At 40.4% G+C, this 25225-nt stretch overlaps 1 protein-coding gene across 2 annotated transcripts in view; it reads left to right on the top strand.

The window, feature by feature from the left end:
- Window positions 1-25225, top strand: part of igsf21a (immunoglobin superfamily, member 21a) — a 272635-nt gene that overhangs the window by 120589 nt on the left and 126821 nt on the right. For both annotated transcript variants that reach the window (XM_059328431.1, XM_059328430.1), the window contains exon 3: window positions 18620-18741. In XM_059328431.1, coding sequence (XP_059184414.1) covers window positions 18620-18741 — 122 coding nt within the window. The remainder of the gene's footprint in view (window positions 1-18619; window positions 18742-25225) is intronic.

Below are 25225 nucleotides of genomic sequence, written 5' to 3'. Positions count from 1 at the left end.
CAACTCTTAATTTAAATGGCTTGAGGGACATTTATCTCAGGCTGCAGAGTGTGGGTATATTTGTGCATATCCTCGTGTGTGTTGGGGGGGGTTGCATGTTGACGTTTCATCGATTCATTTATAGCTCTCCAACAAATAATTGGCCACTGCTCTGAGTGCATGATGTCCTTGCTAATTGACACATTATGTATAATTTCCTGCACTGGTTTCCCGTTTAACCTTTTCCTTACGTTGATGTAATGCTAAAATAGGACTTTCTTCTTCCTCCAATCAGCATGTTGTTGTGTTGCATAGCACAATATTTCTACTGTTCCCTAATGGCACTACCTAAAATGCAGCTGTACCTTATGAACCTTATGAAAGACATAGTCACTGTGAGATTTTATTTAACTGTGTTACTGAGGTTAACAAATTCATTTTGACAACATTAATGAAAATATAAATTCCTCCCCACTCTTACTAAAATGTTATTTGGATTTGTCTCACTGTGAAATCATTATTCATGTATTTTTGTCTTTTCCAATGTCCCTAAGTAGCATGTGATTTGTGAATCGTCAGGTCAACATTTTTTTTTTTTCTGGATCGCTCCTTGGGCGAAAAGTGTTTTGGCTCTCGAGTAGAATGGGTATTAACTGGAGGAAGTTGTAAATGTATCACAGATGAGCTAAATAGAGAATGCCCTCACTTTAATTAAACATTTTTTGTTTGAAATATAAATCAACACCAGTCACTGGCGGCAATACAACAGATGTTTAGCAAGTTATGTTCTCACAATGAACCAATATTGACAGTGCCTTGGTGCTTAATTAATGTTGTGTCATAATGCCCCCTTAGTGTTGTATTTAACTTGGGATATAAATGTAGAGTCAGAGCACAATAAAGGTATCAGGGTACCGTCAAATCCTGTCTGTGCTGCAGACACATCAAGACAAAAAGATAAAGCAGTGGAACACGAGATTAGTCGTGTAAACTAAATGAGAAAAATAGAGGGATTTAATATTAAATTAGAATTTTTGTTCCTCAGTACTTAGCCTAGTTGAATGAGGAGACAAAGTCACCCTGGAAACAAGCATTAGGAGTAAATAATATGAGCCACTGTCTGCTTCCTCATTTTAACTCGAGCATGTCTTATTAAAAATGGAAAAAGGGCCCATGCCACATTAAGGATTAGAAATTTGTATTTAAGCATGAAATGAGCCCTATGCTGTACAGACAGATAAATGTTTTGACCAATCGAGACATATTCTGTGGATTTAGATGAAACACAGGAAATATTTGACTGTGAATGTGTACATTAATCCTGTGTAACCTGTCTTAGAACAAGGGTTAAAATATTTCATCTTGATTAATTGAATCAATTTATTACACATTTTTATCTTTTTAAAATGTACCTTTAAGGGGAATATGTTGCTTTCATGCTCTTATCAATATCGGAGTGGACACATATGCTTGGTTTATGCAAATGTATGCACTTTTATTATTGGAAATAAATTAAAATCACAGTTGTTAGAGGGCTGTGCAGGTGTTCTTACAGCTCTAGTTACACTTGTTTTTCTCACTGCTGGTCAAAACAATATACTGTCACCCCGAGCTACCTGTGATTGCTGAGTGAAGTTCAATAGTCTCTGGTGAGTGTGACTGTCGGTCTTTAAACAAGTTGTGCATCCCTGATACAGTGGTGGTTGTTTCAAACGGACCCTGGTACTCCACATGTTAAATTGCCTGCTGCAAGCTAGATGTTTCAGGGATAAGGGACTGTCTGCATTTTCTGTGCTCGGCCAGTAAATGGTATTAAAGACTAGATGTTCTCAGCGGTAACTCGGTTAACATCGGCAGTCATTGCAAATAACTTTGGTCTTGTTGACAGACCCATCTGGCAGAGCTCTGTAGCTCAACTTCCATTCAAAATCCTTTTTTTTTACTCATTGCCTGCTATTTAACGAGGGGTACTCATACCTGTGTTACTTCATCAAAACAATTAGTGGCATTAAAACAAATTTGCATTAACATATTATTATCGTTTTGACAGGCTTAATAAAAAAAAACATAAAATGAAATATCTAAAATGCTTCTACACACAGAAAGTAGAATTAGTGCTGTGGAATCCAATGTTTTTGTAGGTGAAATCAATCATTCACTGGGATCTTGCTTTAACCTTTTAAATCTGTCCTACAGTAATCCCTATGTGAATTTCTGCTTTCAACCAATTTCTGTCAGAGGAGCGCTCCAGTGATAAATTCTCTCACAGTATGAAGATAGAAAATGCTTTATCATAATAAAATTTATGAAGAAAAATAAAAAACCTTTTGTCTATTTTAGCATTCTGCCAAATTCAGCATTCTGTTGTGTGCTCACGACCTGCTTTGTGATTTATGCGTTGAATAACACTCCCCATATATCCATCAACCAGCAGATGCAGATGGTGGCTACAGTAATCTGGAGGATAAGGAATAAAAAAGGGGGTGGGGTGGAAAGAACTGTGAAGCTGCAAACGTATGCAGACTTGTTATGTCCACAGTGGCCCTGATGTATTTTAAGACCATCTGTTTTCCAACTTGTGTGCCCTTGTGAGCTCAAACCATCTGTGATGTAAGAGGGAAATGGCAGAAATGTTGTTCAAAAGTTGTTATGGCAATCAAAACTGCATCATTAGTTGGATAATAAACAGTTATTAATCTCTATGTTTGTGTCATTTCCTTTAACAAGCTGCTAACCAGGCGCAGTTGTGATGGCATATTTAATATTTGTGCGATTTTAACAGATTCCTCTCATCTTAAGCAGCACAGCAGAATTCTTGGAACCAGTTTGTTGACTGAACACACTGACGTGTCAAAATTGCCTCAGGGATTTATGGCTACACACATACACCATCAGCATTTATTAGCTGCTGCTGGAGTTACTGATGACCACTGACAAGCTCCACTCAGCAATTATGTATCACACAGCTTCATTTTAATGTAACTTGTTCAGACAGAGGACAGTGTTATTCATTCCACATCTCTAAACTTCAAGCTATCGTCATCCCCAACATTTACCATCCATAATGCCACTTAATTAGACGCTGCAACACAGCTTGCCTTTCAACCTTATAAGTTATATGGACTTTGACATGATACATTATCAGTGTTGAGTGCAGTCATCCTCATTTGTTTGAATTTTTGTAATTTGCATATCAAGCCACATGCATGTACAGTAATGGGGACAAAGTGGCTCAGGGTGAAGTGAGGCTGCGGCAGCCTGGAGGCTGCTGGGCAAAACAGTGATTCAGACAGCAAAAACAGCAGCAGCTCACAGAGTGGAGGGAGACGCTGGAGATGTAATGAATGAAACCGAACACATGTAAAATGGAATAAAATCTGTTTGATCCCCGAGAATGCCCTGAAAATAGGGACTTCTGGACCAGCTCTCCACTAAGGGGTTTTGTTCCCCACACTATGGATATTATCACAATAAGTGTTTCAGGAACTTTATAAGCTGGTGGCGAGAAGATTCGCCTAGCTCTCACTGCCTAATTCCGAGCACCTGCCCTGCTTAAGCCGGAATGGCACCCATAGGATAACCCATAAGCTACAGATACCACGCTGGCCGCGCCCGTTTAACGGCAGCTCTCCTCTAACGATCTTTGCACTTGGTGAATTGCTAGGTTAGATTTAGTAGCTGAGAATAAAAGCTCCTAGGACAAGTTTAATTTGTAGGCTAGAGTTAACCTGTAAGAACCTTATTTAAACACACAACCTTATTATAACAAAAGATTTAGAGATCTAATGTCCACTACTTCACTTTAAATGCAATTGAGAATTTATTGATAGTGTAGCAAGGAGCAAGCGTACAGCATGTAATATTTCAAAAGTTGATTACAGATCAAATTCATAAGAGTATAATAATAAAAATGATTATGGTGTGATTTGTCTTACCCTAACCCTAACTTTCCTATAATAAATGAATCTGTAGCTGGGAATTGTAATTCATCCAATTTGAAGAGGAAAACGGGAAAAGTTGCCTGGCCAAGCAACTTGAAACGCACTGTCCGAAAAACGGTCTTCAACCGAGGCAATCCACTTTGTACAAAGTCAGAAAGGTCCACGTCCGAAACCGCAATCCAAAAACAGCAAGAACAAAGAAAGAAAAATCCATCAATCCATCTTGACAAGTGTTGGAAAATGGTTATCCCTCAAAACTCATCTCTCGTCCTCACTCGTCAAAATTGGAAATCTTCTTTCTTGATGGAAACGTCCTAAAAACCGTCTTCTTCTTTAGTTGCAAAAATCCAAGTCCTACCACCGATGTGATAGTCCTTAGATCCAGAGAGAGAGAGAGTCGAAGAGTCTTGCAGCTCCTCACGAAGGATAACCTCGATCTTTCCTTGGGCTGCAACTTTTATACTCTTGCCACTCCTTATTTCTCGAACTTTCTTACTGCCACTCCTCACTAGTCATCTCATTGGTTTAATTCTCTTTCTAACTCTGATTCCTCTGTGGCTGGCCAGATTTCCTTTAGTCCGTTCCTCCCAACTTCACGACTTCGTTCAGTTTTGCACGTACACCAAGTTACAACATGTCTCGGCTCAACTCTGCTCTCCTTTCAATTCCCCTTTTTTCTAACTGACTTCACTCTAACTGTCCCTTCTGTTCAACACAGTCATCAGAATTAATATCATAGTCATCACATTTAATAAAAATGATCACTTCAGTTACCACACGTAGCACACGTACCGCACGTACTCTTCCACTGATCATTATTGTAGTTTAACTCAACAGTTAAATCACTCAATCCCATCAACTTGGTAATATATCATTACACATAATAAAAATCATTACTGACTTTGGTCATTACAGTCATTTATGTATTTTGATCATCACAAAACATCTCAGAATCAACAAGTTTCATAGTGCATTTGTGTACTACATCATGTTAGGAAAGTGCTAAACCAAAGCCTCGTGTTTTCACAGTCTCATACCATCTTTTGTTGGTGTATGGCTAACAGGGATCTCAAATAACCTCCAGATTACTTGACACCCCCTCCTTGAGATCACTCGTAGCCTCCGTCCTCATCTGAGGAGATCTCGTCGTAGAGTGGAGTGAGGCATGTCATACAGAGAGTCAGTATCACTTAAATCCTCGATGACAAGTTCCCCTGTCGCTGCTCACTTCTTGAAGAGAATTCCATACCATTCTGGCATGGGCATGCAGACGTTATCAAAGGAGGTGATCACGCCTGTAGTAGTATGGAACTGGAAACATTGCTGGTAGCATTGGGTGCACCATAGTACTGAGGTGACATCCCAAAGGTAGTTGGCTTCATCCACTGTGATTCCACATTGGATACAGCTGACTTCTTTCTAAATGATAAGGCAACATAGATTTTTTAATTTCAATAGTTACTGAGCGTAAGCAAGCAATGATTCTGTTTTGGTCCCTTATCTAAGGGGCCTTTGGCCGCACGCCTCTAAGCCTGTGAGGCCAGCCATGGTGCTTTACACTTCCTCTTGCTCCTCCCCTTCCCGGAGGTGTGGTCTCCTAGCTTCCTTTCTTCTGACAGGAATCCTCTCTTAGCGCACTCCAATTTCCTCAGTCCTCTGCCTGCCCAGAGTCCTGATGTTGTTCTTCTTAAGGCTACCACCCCGTAGACAGTGGCCATTCTGACATAGGGCGGTAAGTTCTGTGTGTTACTGGCCATCTTGGTTCCTGGTTTACTCCTTAGCTGGGAATCGGCTCAAGCTGCTCGACTCCTTCCGTGTGGGTACTGCTCCTGCATGGCCTAGGTCCTCATGCACTGCCTGCACTACCCCCTCCACGGATTCTTCTGGGACCACCCTGCCTTTGGGTGTTTCATCCCACTTCTCGATCCCGACGAAAACAAACAACCTTTGTCCTCCCAGATTCGGTTCTTGGGCTTTTGCCCCCGCTGCTGCCACCACCATGCGGCGCTCTGGGCTCTTTCGTCGTCTCGAGTTGTCTGTCTTTCAAAGCCTCCCGGGACGTCTCGGGCAGGGATGAATTTCAGACTTTTGGGTTATTCAGCGCCGCTCCCAGGGACTCGCTCCTCTGCTTCTGCGGTCGCTCCTTTCTCCGCTTCCCCGCTCAGGGGTCACTCACGGAGCTCTGGCTCTCCTTGGATCAAAAGGATCACCAGGCAGTCCTGCGTGTCTGCAGACTGCTTCTTTGGCTCTCCGGCAGATGTCCTTTCTGCCTCAAGCCTTTCTCTTTTCTCTGGGGTCGTTCCACACGAACAGCGGCGACTTGCTCCCGCTGGGGTTCTTCCGAGGGCACGACAATCTTCTTATTGTCACGCCCCACGTTGGGCGCCACGTGTTTGATCCCCGAGAATGCCCTGAAAATAGGGACTTCTGGACCAGCTCTCCACTAAGGGGTTTTGTTCCCCACACTATGGATATTATCACAATAAGTGTTTCAGGAACTTTATAAGCTGGTGGCGAGAAGATTCGCCTAGCTCTCACTGCCTAATTCCGAGCACCTGCCCTGCTTAAGCCGGAATGGCACCCATAGGATAACCCATAAGCTACAGATACCACGCTGGCCGCGCCCGTTTAACGGCAGCTCTCCTCTAACGATCTTTGCACTTGGTGAATTGCTAGGTTAGATTTAGTAGCTGAGAATAAAAGCTCCTAGGACAAGTTTAATTTGTAGGCTAGAGTTAACCTGTAAGAACCTTATTTAAACACACAACCTTATTATAACAAAAGATTTAGAGATCTAATGTCCACTACTTCACTTTAAATGCAATTGAGAATTTATTGATAGTGTAGCAAGGAGCAAGCGTACAGCATGTAATATTTCAAAAGTTGATTACAGATCAAATTCATAAGAGTATAATAATAAAAATGATTATGGTGTGATTTGTCTTACCCTAACCCTAACTTTCCTATAATAAATGAATCTGTAGCTGGGAATTGTAATTCATCCAATTTGAAGAGGAAAACGGGAAAAGTTGCCTGGCCAAGCAACTTGAAACGCACTGTCCGAAAAACGGTCTTCAACCGAGGCAATCCACTTTGTACAAAGTCAGAAAGGTCCACGTCCGAAACCGCAATCCAAAAACAGCAAGAACAAAGAAAGAAAAATCCATCAATCCATCTTGACAAGTGTTGGAAAATGGTTATCCCTCAAAACTCATCTCTCGTCCTCACTCGTCAAAATTGGAAATCTTCTTTCTTGATGGAAACGTCCTAAAAACCGTCTTCTTCTTTAGTTGCAAAAATCCAAGTCCTACCACCGATGTGATAGTCCTTAGATCCAGAGAGAGAGAGAGTCGAAGAGTCTTGCAGCTCCTCACGAAGGATAACCTCGATCTTTCCTTGGGCTGCAACTTTTATACTCTTGCCACTCCTTATTTCTCGAACTTTCTTACTGCCACTCCTCACTAGTCATCTCATTGGTTTAATTCTCTTTCTAACTCTGATTCCTCTGTGGCTGGCCAGATTTCCTTTAGTCCGTTCCTCCCAACTTCACGACTTCGTTCAGTTTTGCACGTACACCAAGTTACAACATGTCTCGGCTCAACTCTGCTCTCCTTTCAATTCCCCTTTTTTCTAACTGACTTCACTCTAACTGTCCCTTCTGTTCAACACAGTCATCAGAATTAATATCATAGTCATCACATTTAATAAAAATGATCACTTCAGTTACCACACGTAGCACACGTACCGCACGTACTCTTCCACTGATCATTATTGTAGTTTAACTCAACAGTTAAATCACTCAATCCCATCAACTTGGTAATATATCATTACACATAATAAAAATCATTACTGACTTTGGTCATTACAGTCATTTATGTATTTTGATCATCACAAAACATCTCAGAATCAACAAGTTTCATAGTGCATTTGTGTACTACATCATGTTAGGAAAGTGCTAAACCAAAGCCTCGTGTTTTCACAGTCTCATACCATCTTTTGTTGGTGTATGGCTAACAGGGATCTCAAATAACCTCCAGATTACTTGACAAATCTTTAAAGGCATGCAACCAGACCTGCATGCATTGCGATAGATAGCATACAGTCTGACTGTAACTCGTGGTCACATGGGTGCACCATTTTCACCCAAAAAACATATGTATATACGTATATATTTTTTAATGTAATGTTTAATGTAATGTTTAATGCTATGTTTTGTATTGTATTGTATTTTTAATTTAATTTAATTTATTAGATGTTTTTATTTTCTTTCAGTTTAATTTTGTTTAATTTAATGTTTTTTGTATTTTATTGTATTTTTTAATTTAATTTAATTTATAATATTAGATGTTTTTGTGGTCTTTTAAATTAATTTAATTTAGTTTTTTTTGTGTTTTTATTTCATTTTATTAGATGTTTTTATTGTCTTTCATCCATCCATCCATTCTCGTCCGCTTATCCAGGGCCGGGTCGCGGGGGAAGCAGGCTATTTAAAATGACTTGGTTCATTACATGCAGATAGATGTGAAAACACAAAGGAATCGGAAAGATTATTGTTAAACTACAGAAATGTTTACCAGACGTCCTTGCAATCCTTACAAATTAAAACTCATAATCTGTTGTCAGAAAAACTGTCATTATCACACCTTTATTATTTAGAAAATTAAACATCACAGCGTTTGTACAGGTATAAGGGGTCAGTGTCGAACAGATTAATTGAATACAGATTTAATTCATTAACAGTTGAAAAATTTGCAGAGGCTTACACTTACTGGAAACATTTTTTTATATTCTATGCCAGTTTTTTTTTTTTTTCCCTTCAAATTCCTCCTCCCTTCTCCTTCCCTGTCCTACAGCACTTGTTCGGCCTGCCAGCTGTCTGATAAAGACATTGTCAAAGGAAGGCGTGAATGTGGAGTCACTTAATGCACATTGATCAAACAGATTAAGGACAAGTGCCCACAATGATGTTCTTCCTTTGGTGCTGCATCTCATTACCTGCCTGTCCTTGATGGAGCTCTGTGATATCTGGTTGAAGTCACTGTATTACATAATGTGCCACTAATTGCTGAAGTTATGCAATCATTGTACCTTGTCCTTCTGCCTTTAAAGCTTGCAATAATTGGAAGCTTTATTCAATTTTAATGCCAACTATTGTGCTGTATGATTAATGTGTATTATCTCTTTCATTTGTGCTGTTTTTTTTCTTCGGAAATCCTGCACTACTACTTCTGCACATACCCGTGGTTGTTATTATAGAGGAAAAAAAGGCTTCCTCTCAATTTATCAGCAGGGGGCATTTCCTGTGCCTGCATAGAGATTTATCTGTCGTTCCATGGTTAGCATCCACTTCTAAAATCGTTAGCAGTTACAGAGAGCCGCCCTGAACACTTTTCTATTGTTAGCTGTTTAGCTTCACTGAGCAATCTGGTTAAAAGAGCTTTGCTTAAGGGCACCTCAGTGGTAATTGTTGAGTTAGATGAGTGATTCCTTGCCCTTTTTTCAAGCTGCTCTTGCGATGTAGCCTTGCCGGTCACACATGGATGTTTCTAAACTCTAGCACCACTTTAGTTTCATTCAGAAATAATGATGTGTTTTTTTATTCTTTTTTTCTCACACGTTTGTGCTTGAATCGACTATGTTGCCGTGCTATAACTCAGTAATAACCAGTATACTGTAGATCAGCAGTCTCCAATAAGACTGACCTTCTTTGATCTCATCACATCCTCACTGTCAGCCCACAGACCGCCTGTCCTCATCAGAATGACAGCCATAATAACCATCTCTGGATGGCCTTGTCTCAGATGGCTTTAGATAACACGCTTGCATAACGCTTAACTGCCTGAATTTATACCCTGGTTGTGCCTGACCCTCACCCTGCTACCTCCAGGGTGCAGCTGAGTGCAGCTGGTCTGTTCCTGTTGGTGGCACAGTTTTCATGAAGCCCGGCTCTAATCCTTGCATGTAATCTGGCAGCTCCAGCAGCAGCCAATCACAACCTGTTTGTATCTGTAATATTGGGATCAAAATGCCTGACAGCAGAGTGCGAGCATGTGAAACCGGAAACAAGCCAGAGAAAATGTCTACTGTTGTGATTCCACCCCTCTGTATGATATACATGAAGGCAACCACCACTGAAAATTGTCATATCAATGGAGTATAACAACATATTTTCACAAACAATGTAAGATCTTCTTGAGGACCCAATAACAGTCACTGATTTCTGTTATATTTCACAAGAAGTGATAAAAGAGATGATCATAGCACAGCTTGAACAATATTGGCATGTCTGTCACTTTAATAAATGTTCCAAAATTGCACTGAATGGAATATAGCCTGTTGAATTACTCTCAAATTTTGATTAAAAATGATCCAAAACCACTCAAAAATGAAGACAACAAAACTTTGAGGAACACACAAAAACAATGTGTGGTTGGATATTTAATACTTTTGACATTTTGGATATTTCAGCAAGAATTGTATTTTTCAAACACTGAATGGCAATTACTTCTGTTCTGGAAGCTGCGGAGCAACCCCTTATTGTCAATAAACCTCAGAGAGCCATCCATCCTCAGAATGCTCTAGGTCTCTAGTTTGTGGTTGTAAAGTTTCATGAGGCTGTGATTATCCTAGAGGTCACAGCAGCTAATTTTATACACTGAGGTCAAGTCACGAGAGTCAGCTTTTGTCTGAAATTTCACCACTGTATGCAGTGCGCATAAATCTTCCAACACAATTGGCAAGAATAACAAATTTGTGCTGCATGAAAGAAAGTGCATGGGATTAGCATACAAGTGGGCTTGTAGGGGAGGAGGAGACACATAGAAACCGTTTTCATTGAGATATTTTGAAGTCAATATTTTATAGCCTTATTTAGCCCCCTTCCCTAAAAGATATTGGAGGTGTGAATCACCAGAGGCACAACAATATGATTTTATCCTGATACTTGAGTCACAATACGATATTATTGAGATTTTAAGCATTTTGCGTTATGTTGAGTTTTGCGATACAATATATTGTGATTTAACTGTTTAACTGCATTTTGTGTCGACAGAATTAAATTCAATCAAGAATTGTTTTGTCCAATCAGAGAAAATTCTCAGTCTATTCATCTCACTTCAGTCGTTTTATTTCTCCACAATGAGAGTCAAACCCACAGACTGACCAACAAAGTATTCAGTCAAACTGAACTGAACTGATATCAAATATGTATGGACGACAACAACTGCAGCATTTTATCAAACTTTCACAAACAACAAGCTTCACTGCTCTCAATTTTCTTGAATGAAACATAAAAAAAGCCAAACTTTGAAGCATTATTCCCACAACTTCCCTTCACGATATCCTGAAACATGCTGCCTATAGATTCATTTGATCTTCTAGTTTCATAGTTCTAGTCTATTCCTAAAAGTGAGGCTGCTACAGCTTCCAAAATAAAAGGCGAAAATACTGACGACCCACCAGCTAAATATGGATACTTGGCCGCCATGGATCAATATAATATTGCCTCGCAAAATATCGCAATACTATGCTGTATCGATTTTTTCCCAACTCTAAAAGATATCACTTAGTAATTGGTACACTCAAAAATTGTTTTGTTGAATGAACATAATTTTATTATGACAAGTGGTTGCACGAAATAATTGTATCTGAATCTAGATATTTTTATTATGTTGACTGGACTTATACATTTTAAGTGAATTTTAAAAAATTATATGTAATTCTTTCTCAATTATTTTTGAGTTCATATTACTCAAATTTTCTTAGTAAATCCAATCAAACCCACTTTAAATTAACTTAAATAAATTGTGTTTTTTTTAAATATATATTCTACTCTTTCAAATCAATTAAAATGTTTAAATTGTACCTTTTTTATTAAGTTGATTCTAATTAAATATTTTTTAGCTACCATACATGACAGAGAACCACAAGGTGTGTAGACCACCAACTTTAATATGATACAAACAATACACCAGAAACACACTGCTCAGATTCTGTCAACCATAATCATAAGGATGGAATGAACAGTCTACACTGACAAAAATGTTTGAAATTAGGATGAACTTAATTTTTTCGAGCTACATTTAATTAAATAAAATAGGATTGTTATAATTCTGACAATATATGTTGAAATTACATGTATTCTATAAGTGGAGTTAAATAACACATAATTTATATTAAAATATGCTTAAATAATATATGTAACATTTACTAAGGGTCAAAATCACTTTTTTCAGTGTACCAACTGATTCCTGGGTCTAGTTCCCCATAATACCAGTTTCCATTTCCATCACATTTCTAGCGAGAAATATGTTTTATTTTCTAAATATTCACTCAGTGAATGTACATAATCACTTTGTATGTTGGAATAGCCACGGGATATGACTGTCATTAACTTGCATTGTAGCGAAATCCGTGTCAGTTTCACAGAAATTTGAGTGATTCCGTGGCTATTCCACGGATTTTGAGTTAAGCGAATCTGTGGCTATTTCATTGATTCCTGTGAGACCATGTTGTAAAATCCAGCCCTGCAGCCTCTTAAAGACAAAGAGTTGGCAGAGCCTGCTGGTGGGCTTGCGGGACTTTAGGGACTAAACCAATTTTCCTATAAAAATGTAGCTAAACTTACTTTCACTGCTTCTGCATCAGTTTAAATTAATTTGGCATTGTATGTTGGGTATATCTGAGCATCAAAGGTGCTGTACATGTTTGCTAGCAGCCTGAATTATCCGTGCTCCCCCACAGAGCGCGATGACAGACAGAGGGAGGAGAGGAGCCTGTCATATGAAGCGTGAAATCCCTTTAACCAAGTCCTCTGTCACTCAGCAGCCAGTAGGGGAGCACAGCATGCAGAGCGGTAAACGCACAGGTTAAGAGGCAGGGCCACCGGTGCTGCTGGATCTGCTTACTGAATGAAGATCAACGTTACACATCCACAGCATCACTAACAGACCTCCTCAGTCAGCAGGCACGCCATATCAACACCTCAGCGTTCCCCCTAGTTACACTTGGCAGCTCTAAGTGCTGCACACTAATAAAGTTAATACACGATGCACTTTTATCCCGCTGCATCGTATTTTGTTTGGTTTATTACACTTTCTTAGGTACAGCACTTTGCAACACTTTCTTCTGTATTGCGCCTAGTATATAATGCTTTGTGCTCCATAAAAGCAATGACAGCGAATTTCATCTCTTACCTCACCGGGGCATGGTGCGTTATTGTTGTGCCTTAGCACTCCCCTACCTCACATACTGCATATCTCCCAGAGTGCACTGCTGTTCTCTGCCTGTTTGTTACAGTAGCTCAAAGGCTCAGAGATAGCTTCTTCTGAATTTAATGGAACGGAAAGGTCCCATGCTTTACCACCTACTGTCAATCATCTCTGTATTTAAATTCTAAATATGTTTACTTTGCTTATATTTCTGTTTGTTATATATGTTTTATCATACCATATGCACATTTATGAAGGCAATAAAAACAGTTTATTGTTAAAGGAAGTATGAAATGTTTAATTTGGTTCCGGACAAGATCCTGACAATTACCAGACTAGTCTGTGCTGCAGAAGAAAATAAAACAATAAGCAAAAACAATTATGACATAATTCATGCTGTAACACTTTCTAGTACAAAGTGGAAAATAGAAGCTAAAGTAACTTGTTTTTTAAGTATGAACTAAAGTTCTGGCGCACTGAGACGTGACGTCTGGATTTTGTATTAATTTTATTCCTGCATGCAGCAATTATACCAATTTTACAAGTAAGACAATGTCTCCCAATGCTTCTGCCCTGTTTCAAAAAGACACTTTGTGAGATAATAATATTAGGCAAATTAGCACGGCTATGAAGGGAAGTGCCAAGCCGGTTCATGACAATGCTCTGATCATCTCTTTTGTTGCTGCTTGTCTAAGTCTTTAAATGAGGGACTGAATGGGAATAAATCTCATTAGGATATTATTTGAGCTCCATGCTGGTGTTCATCTTATAGAAGTGTTAGACTTGTAGATTCAGATCACAATGAAATTCTGGTAAAATATGAATGAGTGTTTCTTTAAACCCCATTATCATCTACTTATTAGACACCATGTGAAGAACATACTGCTATTACTCAAGCCTATCTTAGCATAACATTAACTCCATGAGGTCCTCCGTATCTTTGTAAATGGAGATTATAATATCTTTAGAAACGCCGTGCATTTCATATTTCTTCTCTCCTCTTAACAAGCTTGAAAAATACTATAAAAAGACTTCTCTGACTGGTGCCTGGAAATATGAAGCAGGATTCAGGTTGAATCTCTCACAATTGGCCTGCAGTGTGTTAGCTGAATTTCCTCCAGTGGCTGCTGATGCAGCTGCAGCCTATAAATAGGCCCACCCCAGACAGGCAGAGGGAGGAGGGCTTTGGTTAACCCCTGAGACCCAGTACTAATCTGACCCCAATAATAGGCAGCATCATTAGAGAGTCAACTCAGCTGGCTGGCCAGGGAGGAAACATGGGCCCCGCCGTCTGGAGAGATTTTGGCATTATCGCGTCTCAGGAGGCCCCGTTTTGAGCACCTTTACACTCACCCTACCTGTCGTGGACTCCTCTTTTGCCTGCTGGCTATTCCTTCAGCCAATACCCACTATCTGCCACTATGCAGACAAGGGAGGGGCTGCTCACTCCCTACCACCCATGCCTGTCTTTTCATATCTCCAGATGGCCGAGTGCTGGAGAGGTTCAGTGCCTCTGTGCCTCGTATGCATTGCATGGCCTCGATTCAACAAAGCAGTTGTAGCAAAGCTTTGCTTCCCCAACAGTGCTTTTCGGCAATCAAAGAGTATTCATCTCCCTCTTGCCCTCCCTCTTGTACAGCCGTTTTGGCACAGTTTGGCTCTCTTTTTCCCCCTCCCACTGTCTCTCTTTTCTATTCCTCCCATAGTCAGTCATTTATACCACAAATAGGTTCCCTTGTGGGGGTAGGGAGACTTCCACTGATGTGCAGATTCCTTCAGATTTATTACACTGGGGTGTACAGGTCAGTCTTAATTAAGAGGTGAAATCATTAAGGAGGGTTAGATAAAGAGAGGGGGCCACCCAGATGACCTGTCTGAAGCAGAAATCCTCCTCTCTTCTCCTTGTGGCTTCCAGACAACCAGAAATCTGACACCTGCATAATCCTCCAGGTTTTCCAGGGAGAGGATAGAAGCAATTGTAATGCTTGTTGGATTAGATGGACTGTGAAAAGAGGAGACGGCTAGAAAATGTCTCCAACTCACCTCCAGTGCCAGCAGAGCATGGTTGCATCTGTTTATGAAGCTTTGTAACTCTCGAATCAATTGCAATGTGTTTGGATAGAGAGGAAGCGAGCTGCCTTGCAGGGTAGCTGTAAACCGTTGCCTAAACTTGATGCCCTTGCTCATCTGTGCAAATAAGCACAGTCATGTCTTTTTTTTTGCTCTTATGCCATAATAGCAACGTGAGTTCTCCTTCACTGTCAATTGGCTCGATGGGAAATAAATTACTTTGAAATACTGATAATGTGAAAGCCACACGTCGTCGTCATTTCATCTAAACTAATGATTAAACTAATGAAATTCAAAAAAGGTAGTCTCTTTTGAAGAGATAATCCACATGCTCTTGTATCTTTCTCTTGTATCTTTTTCAGTTCTTCTTTGTCGCTGCGGTCGGGTTTTTTCCCCCAGCACACTTTGAGGAGATCACTTGGCAATTAGACACTGTGATGTCTTTTTCTCCTGGATTGTGGTAATGATGTTTGAGATCCTGTTCTGAGGAATTCTTTGTCTTTTTCAGCTCTGGTAGCTCAGGTTATTGCTGCTCGCGCTAACTACCCACTTCTATTTATGCCGTCGGAAACAGTTTCACACACTGTGAATAAAATCTCTTTCCTGGAAATTTCCCAGAGCCTTCACTGTGTACCAGTGGTTGTTTTCCTTTGTTTTTTTGAAGAACAATGCACTAAGGTGTCTGCAGCAATGATAGAAAAGCTGCCATAGTGAGCTGCAAAGGTCGGATTTAGTCAAGCTTAGTTCACAAACACGTCAGTGTTATGAAATCTCTGTGTCATCTTAGACCTGACCAACACCCACGTGAGAACTTTGAGACAACTACCTTGAGGCCATCATGCTTGAGCCAACTCAGAGATGCAGCTCTCACAGAAGTGATGCAGTTATTTGAAATGAAATGGTAGCTCTTTTTTCTTTGGAGAATCGACCTTGCGTCTATTAATATGCAACTGTTGCCTTTTTCTCAGTTTGCATTGTTCGGTTATTCACAGCAGGATAACCTAACAAACCAGACCAGTATCATTTTTTTGCATCAAGAATAAATTAGACAACATTTATTTGTATATTTTAATATATTAGCCAGCATGTTGATAAAACTTGTTGGCAAGGTTAGAAGATAAATTATTAATGTTACTTGCTAATAAGCTGAAATGTTGTCAACCCAAAACTGATGAAATGTGTCAGTGCCTCGTGTAAAGTCACACAATCAGTTGTTTACAGCCACTGCTGCCTGAGGGCTGAACACTTCAGTGGCTGCATTCAGTCAGTTGAAAGGCTATTGTTGATTTGCAGAATGCCAACATGTGCATGCACATACAGATGCAGCAAACAATGCTGACTGGCCTGTTGCAGCTTTTGCAATGATTTAAGTGCATGCTTTCCTGAGAATTCTTGTTTGATGTGGTCTTGTGTTTTTTCCATTTTATAAATAAGACATTCCTCCAAAACCCTGCTATGCAAATGCAAAATGTAAAAGTAAAAACTTCAACAGCTGCTTCATGCTCATGATGCATAAAGCTAAAACTAAATTGACTTGGAGTGGCTGTTCTCGTGAAAAGACATTGGGTTGCCTGAAAACAAACAAGTGAGGAAATAATGAGCATCAATAAAAAATTATGTGACTTGTCTGACTTTAGTTGTTTATACTTAGTGGTTGCAAATTATTCTAAGACTGACAGGGACATAAGCAGATCTGTTTTTGAAGATTGCAAATAGAAATGAGGAAAATCATTTAGTCCAATGAAAAGATATTTGATTTAGTCTCACAGGTGCTCGGCCCGGCACTATTCTGGTGTGAAATGGAAAGAAAGATAAAAGCAAATAACTGGAAATGAACCATTGACAGTTTTGCTGCATAATTTATCTTTATAAATGCTTGCCCCGTACTGTACTAATCTGTAATGTATATCACTTCATGTCTTTGTGACATCTCATTATTATTCCAGTAAAAATGTGCTGCCTCTCAGCTCTCCGTATAGGTGTCATACATCAAGAAAGTTAAAGGTGGTATTCCTTTTAAGCTCTGTCAAACCGTTGTCACATAAGGTGTTGTGCAGCCAGAAATGTCTCTTGACTCCCTATGGTGATGTTTCCAAAAGGTCCATTACTGTAACTACAGTGGTTGCACAAGTCTGGGTGGCTGGAAAGCACAATTTTCAAACATGGCTTTGCTTTTAAAGGCTGACCCTTTCCTGTCGCCGCTCCCTGTTCTGCAGCTCAAAAACCAAGCCATATCATTGCCGGGTGTCTACATCGAGCGGTGACGTGAATTGTGTGTGCGAGCTGATATTAAAAATGAACAGATGGCCACAAAACTCTCAGGTCCTTGACAAGGGTGCCAAAACCTTCGTAGCCAAATGGTGTCACAAAAGTCTAAAAATCATATCCCTAAGTAGAGGAATGTTTTAAAAAAAGAAGTCCTGGAAGCAAGCATGTTGACCTTTTGATATCCTGTGAAAATATTCAAAGCCTTCCTCTTATTAGGTCACAGGTAATTTATTTCCATGTTCCTGCGTTTGGTTGTTTCAGCATTGTCAACTCCATGTGCAGTACCACTTAGCAAACTGAGCCTGAGGCAGTGTGCTTCCTCCAGAGGCAAGAGGTTATATGAGTTACCCCATATTCACAGGGAACAATTGTTTGCTTATATAAATACAATTTGGCTTTGTCTCTTCGTGAAGCGATGTGTACATTATACATTATACAGACTAATCATGAAACGCTTTGACGTTGTTTACCTCACTGAAGGGATTGGATTGGATCAGGACGATAGCATCTCCACTGGCAAACGGAAGAAGGATCCCAGGCCCACCAACAATTTCCTTCTTCAAAGCAGCATTAGTGGCTCCATTAAAATCCTGTCACCCTTTTTCCTTTATGGCTGTCTGTGGCTTCTGAGGAGAGGAGAAATCACAGTCATTCAAATGCTAAGTGACTTTAACACTCCTGTGAATATTAGAAAGGAAAGAACTACTCCATCATCTGCCATGCACAAAAAAAGGAGATGAGACCAGTGTTTTGAATATCCTATCCCCCTACCTCTGCAGTATCTCGTCACAAGCCATTACCTCCGCAGAAAGCAGACTGCTTGACACATACATAACACCGCACTGTGTCAGTCTTCATTAAGACTTAACCATGTGCACGAACACATACCGGCAGCTGCCTAAGAGACTGTCTGGCTGATGTTATCATGTCAGCAGCTTTTCAATCCCTTGCTTTTCGACATTATAAGGGATGAGCTTATCATGGCTGCAAATGAATCAATGAGGTAATTGCAGGCAGGAGTGCTATCTACACTGCGGGCCATGGGACAACAGTTTATGCGTGGGAGGAGCTCTGGGGGCAAAAAGGGTAGACGCTGTCCCATCCATCATTAGAGAAATCATCTTATTAATGCTCTCTCTTTTTGCTTCACAGGTCACAGATGGAGGGACCATTAAGCAGAAAATCTTCACCTACGATGCTATGTTTAATACCAATTACTCTCACATGGAGGACTACCGCAGGCGTGAAGACCTTGTGTACCAATCTACCGTCCGGTGAGCCTCAAGATCAATTGCTTTTAATTTAAAACAAGACTACTTACTTTCTTAAAGGTGGCATATTATGAAAAATGGGCTTTTTCCAATGGTTGGGCCCACACATTTGGGTATCTGGAGTACCTACTAATCCACAAACATGGCAATCAACAAGCCATTCATGATAACTGCATGAAAACTGCCTTTGCAAAGGTGCACCATAATTGTTCTTGCAAGCCAATCAAAGCAGCTTTTTTCGGGAGGCGGCGTTAAAGTGACAGGCGCTAAAATGGAGTGTTTCAGACGAGAGTGTGAATGCAGATAGTTTTAAAAGGACAGCAGCAGAATAAAGAAATAATGTGTTTTTTCAAAATTTTAAGAATGACAATGTGTTTTAGTGGAAGCCATAAATAAAAGTATGAACCTGAAGATCAGTGTAAATTGAGCACAATATGTCCCCTTTAACCTGCTTTTGTTCCATTCATTTTGCAGGGCTAGTAAGGAGAAAAATGTTGAACTTGCAATCAAAATAATCAAACAACTTCTTGATAGTGTGATAGCAAATGCACCGAAATGAACTCCTGCTCCGTGCTACGCAACTTCATTCCCAGCCATCTGCTGCTGGTCAGACCGGGCCAGACTGGAGTGACCGTGCAAAGGGGTCACTGCATTATAACAAGAGGACAGGAGGTATCGGCAACTCTAATCAGCAACCCTACTCAGGATAAAGAGTTCAGTGTTAAAGATTTAGCTAACATCTGGCCCCGCTGGTCCTTGTTCCAGCCACACTGGCACAAAAAGGTAGCACATCCCCCGCTGAGGCATATAATCACAGAGGTAGAATGCAGAGACTCGCCTCGCCTCGCCCATCTCTCAAGTCTCTATGATCCCTACGCAGCCCCATATGTATGCATTAACAGGTTTTACTGAGCGAGAGAAAGAGACGGAGAAAGAGAGAGTAGTAGGACGAGGAGTCATCTGGCTCTGGTTGGGTTGATTACACGTTTAAGGCGTCCTGGGGACTGTCTTCTTTTACCCGAGGCCTCAACAATACGGCTGGCAGCTGTCTGCCCATCTCCTCATTTCTTGCTCCCTCTGCTCAGGCTCTCCTCCCACTGCAGATATCCCCGTCTGAATGTTCAACAACACAAAGGAAAGGGCTGGCCAAACATCGCACCTACAACTTCATTTAAAACCAGAATGCTTCACTCTTTCCATCCTTTTGTAATAATCCTACTTTCATCGTTTGCCTTTCGCTTTATCTTTGTCCTGCTGCTGCTCTTTGATTCAACTCATGTACATTCTTACCTCTTTGTGTGTGTTTTTTTCTCTCCTTTTTTCCCCTCTTCCCATCTTTTTTTCTCATGTGTGGTGTGGCTGCCCAGCTGAGAATGATTTATCTGGACAATCCTACCATCCCTTTGGGAGAATAGGCATCATCACAATGGAATGGCGTACACACTTACATGCACACAGACGTGGCAACATGAATGCACATGCGAACAGAAAACATACCAACCCCCCTCCACCCTCCGCCCTCCACGCCCAGGCAGCCACACACACATACATACAGAGAGAGGGAGTGAGAGAAAGTCCATCACAACACACTGAAGGGAAAGAAGGGATTTGAAATGAATTCGCCTCAGAAACAGTTGGATGCTACCTGCACTGACCTGTATCCGGATCTGTATCACAATGCTTAGCCTGTGTTAGTCAACCAGAGAGAAATGTGGAATCCTGCCACAGTCACACCATTCTTCCAGGCAAGAAAAAAAAAATCCCTCTGACTGGTCACGGTCCCACTTTCATGGTGTAGCACAGAAGCTCAAGACTACTAAGAAATGCAAAAAGCTGAATTTTTACTCGCTATAATCTCCCATTTCCACCTGAGAATGGTAAATCTTCTGTACAAAGCTGTAGCAGTCTGACAAATCCACTTGTACAACTCAAAATGAATGCCTCAATATTCTGTATCTTTCATAAACTATATTTTTAGCTTTTCACTTTTCCCCCCTTTGTAGAATACTTTTACTCCCCAGCAACGTGTGATTATTGTGCTATAACACAGTACAGATGATTTTTCTCCTCACATGCCAGCTTTTTTCAATTATTTGACAGTGTCAGTCAAGGACATTGACTTTGACTTCATCCAAGTCTTTGACAGCTGTTAGTCACAATCTCTCAAAGGCTGCAAACAGCTTTAACTTTCTCTGTTTAAGTACCAATGCATAGATTAGTCCTTGGAAGACTAATGACATATCATGAATGCAGCCGATGACACTCGAAGTTTAGAGAATCTCCAGTATTCAAGCTCAAGGCGCGAGAGTGGGAGTCATCATTGTGGCCCTTTCCATCCTTCTTTAGAGCCTTACATTTAAAATAAATGATGAATGCAGCACATCAAGGACATTTTTTAACCTTTGGTTGCTTGTTTGCATGCAGTTTCATTTCTGCGTTCACATGCACACACAGATCTGTTAAAGGTACAAATTAAAAATGACCTATGACTTTATTTACCACAAGCTACCACCTTGAGGTCATGCAATAAACTACCATTCTCTCTCAAAAGGATGTAGCGTGTTGTGGGAGAAGGTCAGGACGGGTGGCTGGAGATACAACAAACCGGAGACTGCGGTTTGCATCCTGGGTCCTGCCAGCTGTCTACACTGCCTTCTTTTAACTATTAACCCACATCTTTTCCCATTGATAAATTAGATGTGGACGATCAGAACACCCTCCTTTTAATAATGTTTTGCTGGATCATATGGGTCATTCTTAAAGGCAACGACAAACAATTTCCATGTCGGAACAAGGACGTGTTAATAAAACTAATGTGAGATCCTGCTCCACCTGCCTGTGGCCTGCTGTCACTCCAGCAGCTGCTACAAACATACTTCCTGATTAAATTATTCACAAATAAATCAGTCATGTATTCTGGCTAATGATGTTCATAAACTCTTATACAATGCAAAGTGATCACTTAATGAACTATTGATCCACATGTAGGAGCACTATCCTTATACAAGTAATGGATGAGAAATTTGATAGCTAATGAGACAACAACAACACATACTTCCATTATGTTAGTCCCAATTTATATTAGGTGTCTTTTTGGTAAGATACATGCCATCCCCTTTTTTTGTCTGAATACAAATTCTGAATGATAAAAGTCAAGTGGGAGTTTAAAGAGACATTCTGCCTTGAAGCAAATTGATGGTTACAGAGGGAAATTTTTTTTTAAAAATAAATAAAAAAGGGAAAATGTCATGATGTGTGGATAACAAAAAACGTGGGTACTTTAACCAGTCAGACAATTCTCTCATTCAAATTGCCAAAAATCCAAAATCAGCCACATGTCTGGCCATAATGATAACAACTAAAAGCTCCAAACTCCCAGCAGTATATGCACAACTGACAAGAAGCTAGCCAGCAGCTACCTGGGTGAGCAGATAACCAGGTGATATTTGAGCAAACTGTACTATTCAATGATTTATCTCAGGAGCCTGATTCCACTCATGGCAATTTCACAGCTGAATCATCTCATTGGCAGGAAAATGTGGTGATGAAGCACACGATCATTCTGTTTGGGTTATATGGGGATGGTGTAGGCTTGGATACTCCTAATAAATCGTGATATATATGGTCTGTTTTGGACTGTATATTTTGGAAACAACTCAGATGTTTTCAAGCAATCTCCTTAGTGCATGTGAATAAATCAACATGGTAGATTAAGTTGCCCTAATCAAATTTCCTGGACTATCACAAGAAAAATAGTTCACAGAAACTGTATTATAGTTGAGTGCGCTTGTAAGAGCACACTACTATCCACCGGGCTTCTTCCTATTTATTCTTCAGTTTCTTCCATGATTTTTCAGTCGACTTCTCCTCCCAGAGTTTTTGGTCGCACACACTCTAAAAAGGTATCAAATTCACTGGCTCAGCCATGACAAGTGTGCTATGATTTTCTAAGGGTTTCGGCAAACGGTTTTCAAAATATTCAGCAAAAACACGCCAAAAAAATCCCCCAATGTTACCCTATGCGGAGGCTAGAGTGAATGACATCATTGCTAGAGTGCAGAAGGAGAGTAAAGTTTGTCAACAAAATACATTTGGAAACTGAGCTCAAGGCCGCAAATGCCACTCTACAGAAATAATTTATTCATAGAAACAAAGAAAAATTCATCTTCTCACTCACAATCGTCTGCTAAAGCTTATAGTTTGGGTGTAGGACGCACAGATGATCCACCAACACAAACCCACAGCTTCATAGTGGTGCCATGTTGGCGCGAACGTTTCTGGAGGAAAGCCGAGGTACCAGTTTCTTCCGATCGCTCTAAAAATATATATTTTTTTTCATTTTTCTTCACAAAATACAAATAGACGTTCACACTGAACAGACACATACACACAGACAGGACAGACATGTTGAAAGCTTGATCCGTCACATACCTCAGCAACGGTAGAGATAATATACTGTAAGAGTGCTAACCACTACACCACCGAGAACCCCACACTCAAAATATATTTAGAAATTTTCTAGTTTAGATTTATACTTCTACATATTACACAATGAATACAACACAGTTGCAATAATGACACACAGGATGCAGAGTAAACGCTCAATCAATGTCTTTTCTGTCTCTTTTGATAAATACAGCCTTCCTAGAAGCTAGAAGAGTTCAAGTGTAGAGGGCATCAGCTTCACACAATTAGATGCCACAGTGCTATACATGCCTCTGCATAGTGAAGCTCACCTGACCATTATATCTTACCTCTCCACACCTTCTTGTGACTCAGTTATTTTTGTTACGTCGAGGATATAGAGTTTTTGTAGTCTATTATGTATGCTATGAAATGTAGCGTCAGTTTGGCACAGCCAGATGTTGTCAGAGGTTGGTCAGCTTGCAGAGGTTTTGTCCACTGCTAGTGAAGTGTTATAGGTAGTGGTGCGCGTTATTATTGATATTTTTCACCCCCCATATCCATCAATCTCCTCTGCTCCGTTTCAGTCAGTGCCGCACCTACACACACAGCCCCTGCACACACACTGCATTGTTCCTCTTGGGGCGCCGGACAGGAAAAAAAAAGAAGAAAAAAACAAGTAAAGAAAACAAATGATTTAATGAGGTATTTCAGGTATTTTTTTCTGGTATGTAAAAAAATGATGCAACTATCAGTTGGCTTGACCAATCAGATTCGACCATGGAAAGTCTTTTCATACTGAAATAAATATTGAAGTGATAAGTCAAGTATTTGCTTCTTAAATTGGTAATGAATAATAAGGAAGACATAACCCATTTAATGCATGCTGAATGGGGCTTTAATGCTTTTGTCATCACTGAAGAGTCTTTTTTGTGAGGTTTTTTTTCGCCGGCTCTTACTTATGTCCCAGTAATACCTCCATGCTTTGCCACCTATTTATCACTGAGCTCTCCTCTTTGCATTTGTGTGGATTGGAATCCATTGAAAGCAGTGTGGATAGCAAACAACAGAACTCGAGCTTTGTGGATAAGAACAGAGAGATGAGCTACATCAGCACTTACTATAATGTAACCAGCCAGCACAAAGCCAATCACACCTCCCTGGGCACATAGAGAATCACAGCATTATCCTCGTCATTTTGTTTTTCGTGCTCATTCCTTGAGGAAGCGTCGCTGATTACAAAGCTGTCTTTGCATCCCGTCCTCCAGGCAATTTTCCTCTGCTTTCCAGTGAGCGTGCACTGACTTACAGTCTGCACTCGTGACCCGTGCAGCCGTTACGCTTCGGACCAGAAAGAGTATCTGACAGTGTGCTAGTTAATTTGATGCAGAGATTGACTGGATGAGCTATCAGACGCCGCTCTGTCAGGACTGCTCTTTTTCAGTCTCCTCGCCAGTTGCATTTGCTTGCATTTGTAGGCAGGAGGAGTTCTGCAGGAAGGCCTACATAACAGGAAAGAGCTTTCAGATGCAACTCCTAGGGGACAATCGATCTCTCTTTGCGGTGTGCTGTTTCTGCTGCTCCTCCATGGGGGCCCATTGCTATCGATCTGCACCGTGTATGTGCTGTTTTCGGGTGTACAGGGGAGAGTTTGTAGTGTGTTTAATGTGGTTTGCTGGAAATTGTTTGTCTATTCAATTACCTATTCACTCGGTTGCGTATTAACTTTATTTAAGTTGTGCTGATATAACTTTTCTTTGCAAGGCTGTGGAAAACACTGGCATTTTTTGTTTTCAGCATTTATGTATTCACATTGGTTTGTGACTGAATAATGAAGTCCGTAATTTCAAAATAAAAGGACAAAAGGATTCAAAGCAGAAACATGAAAAAGAAATGATAAAAGAGGGAGGCAGTAGTGGGGAATAAATGTAACAGAAGTGACGTTGGAGGCCCAGAAAGTAGGGTAAGTGGAGGTGCAGAGGGAATTGTCTGGAAAACGTGAACTGTGAACAGGAAACATGCTCTGCACAAAGGTAGACTGGAATCATGGACTGTGCTCTGTGGATAAATCCAGTATTTTAGT

Source organism: Centropristis striata, chromosome 3 (genome assembly GCF_030273125.1).
Source record: "Centropristis striata isolate RG_2023a ecotype Rhode Island chromosome 3, C.striata_1.0, whole genome shotgun sequence".
Lineage (NCBI taxonomy): Eukaryota > Metazoa > Chordata > Actinopteri > Perciformes > Serranidae > Centropristis > Centropristis striata.
Note: the sequence above shows the minus strand (reverse complement) of the source record. Positions and strands in the feature narration are given on the sequence as shown.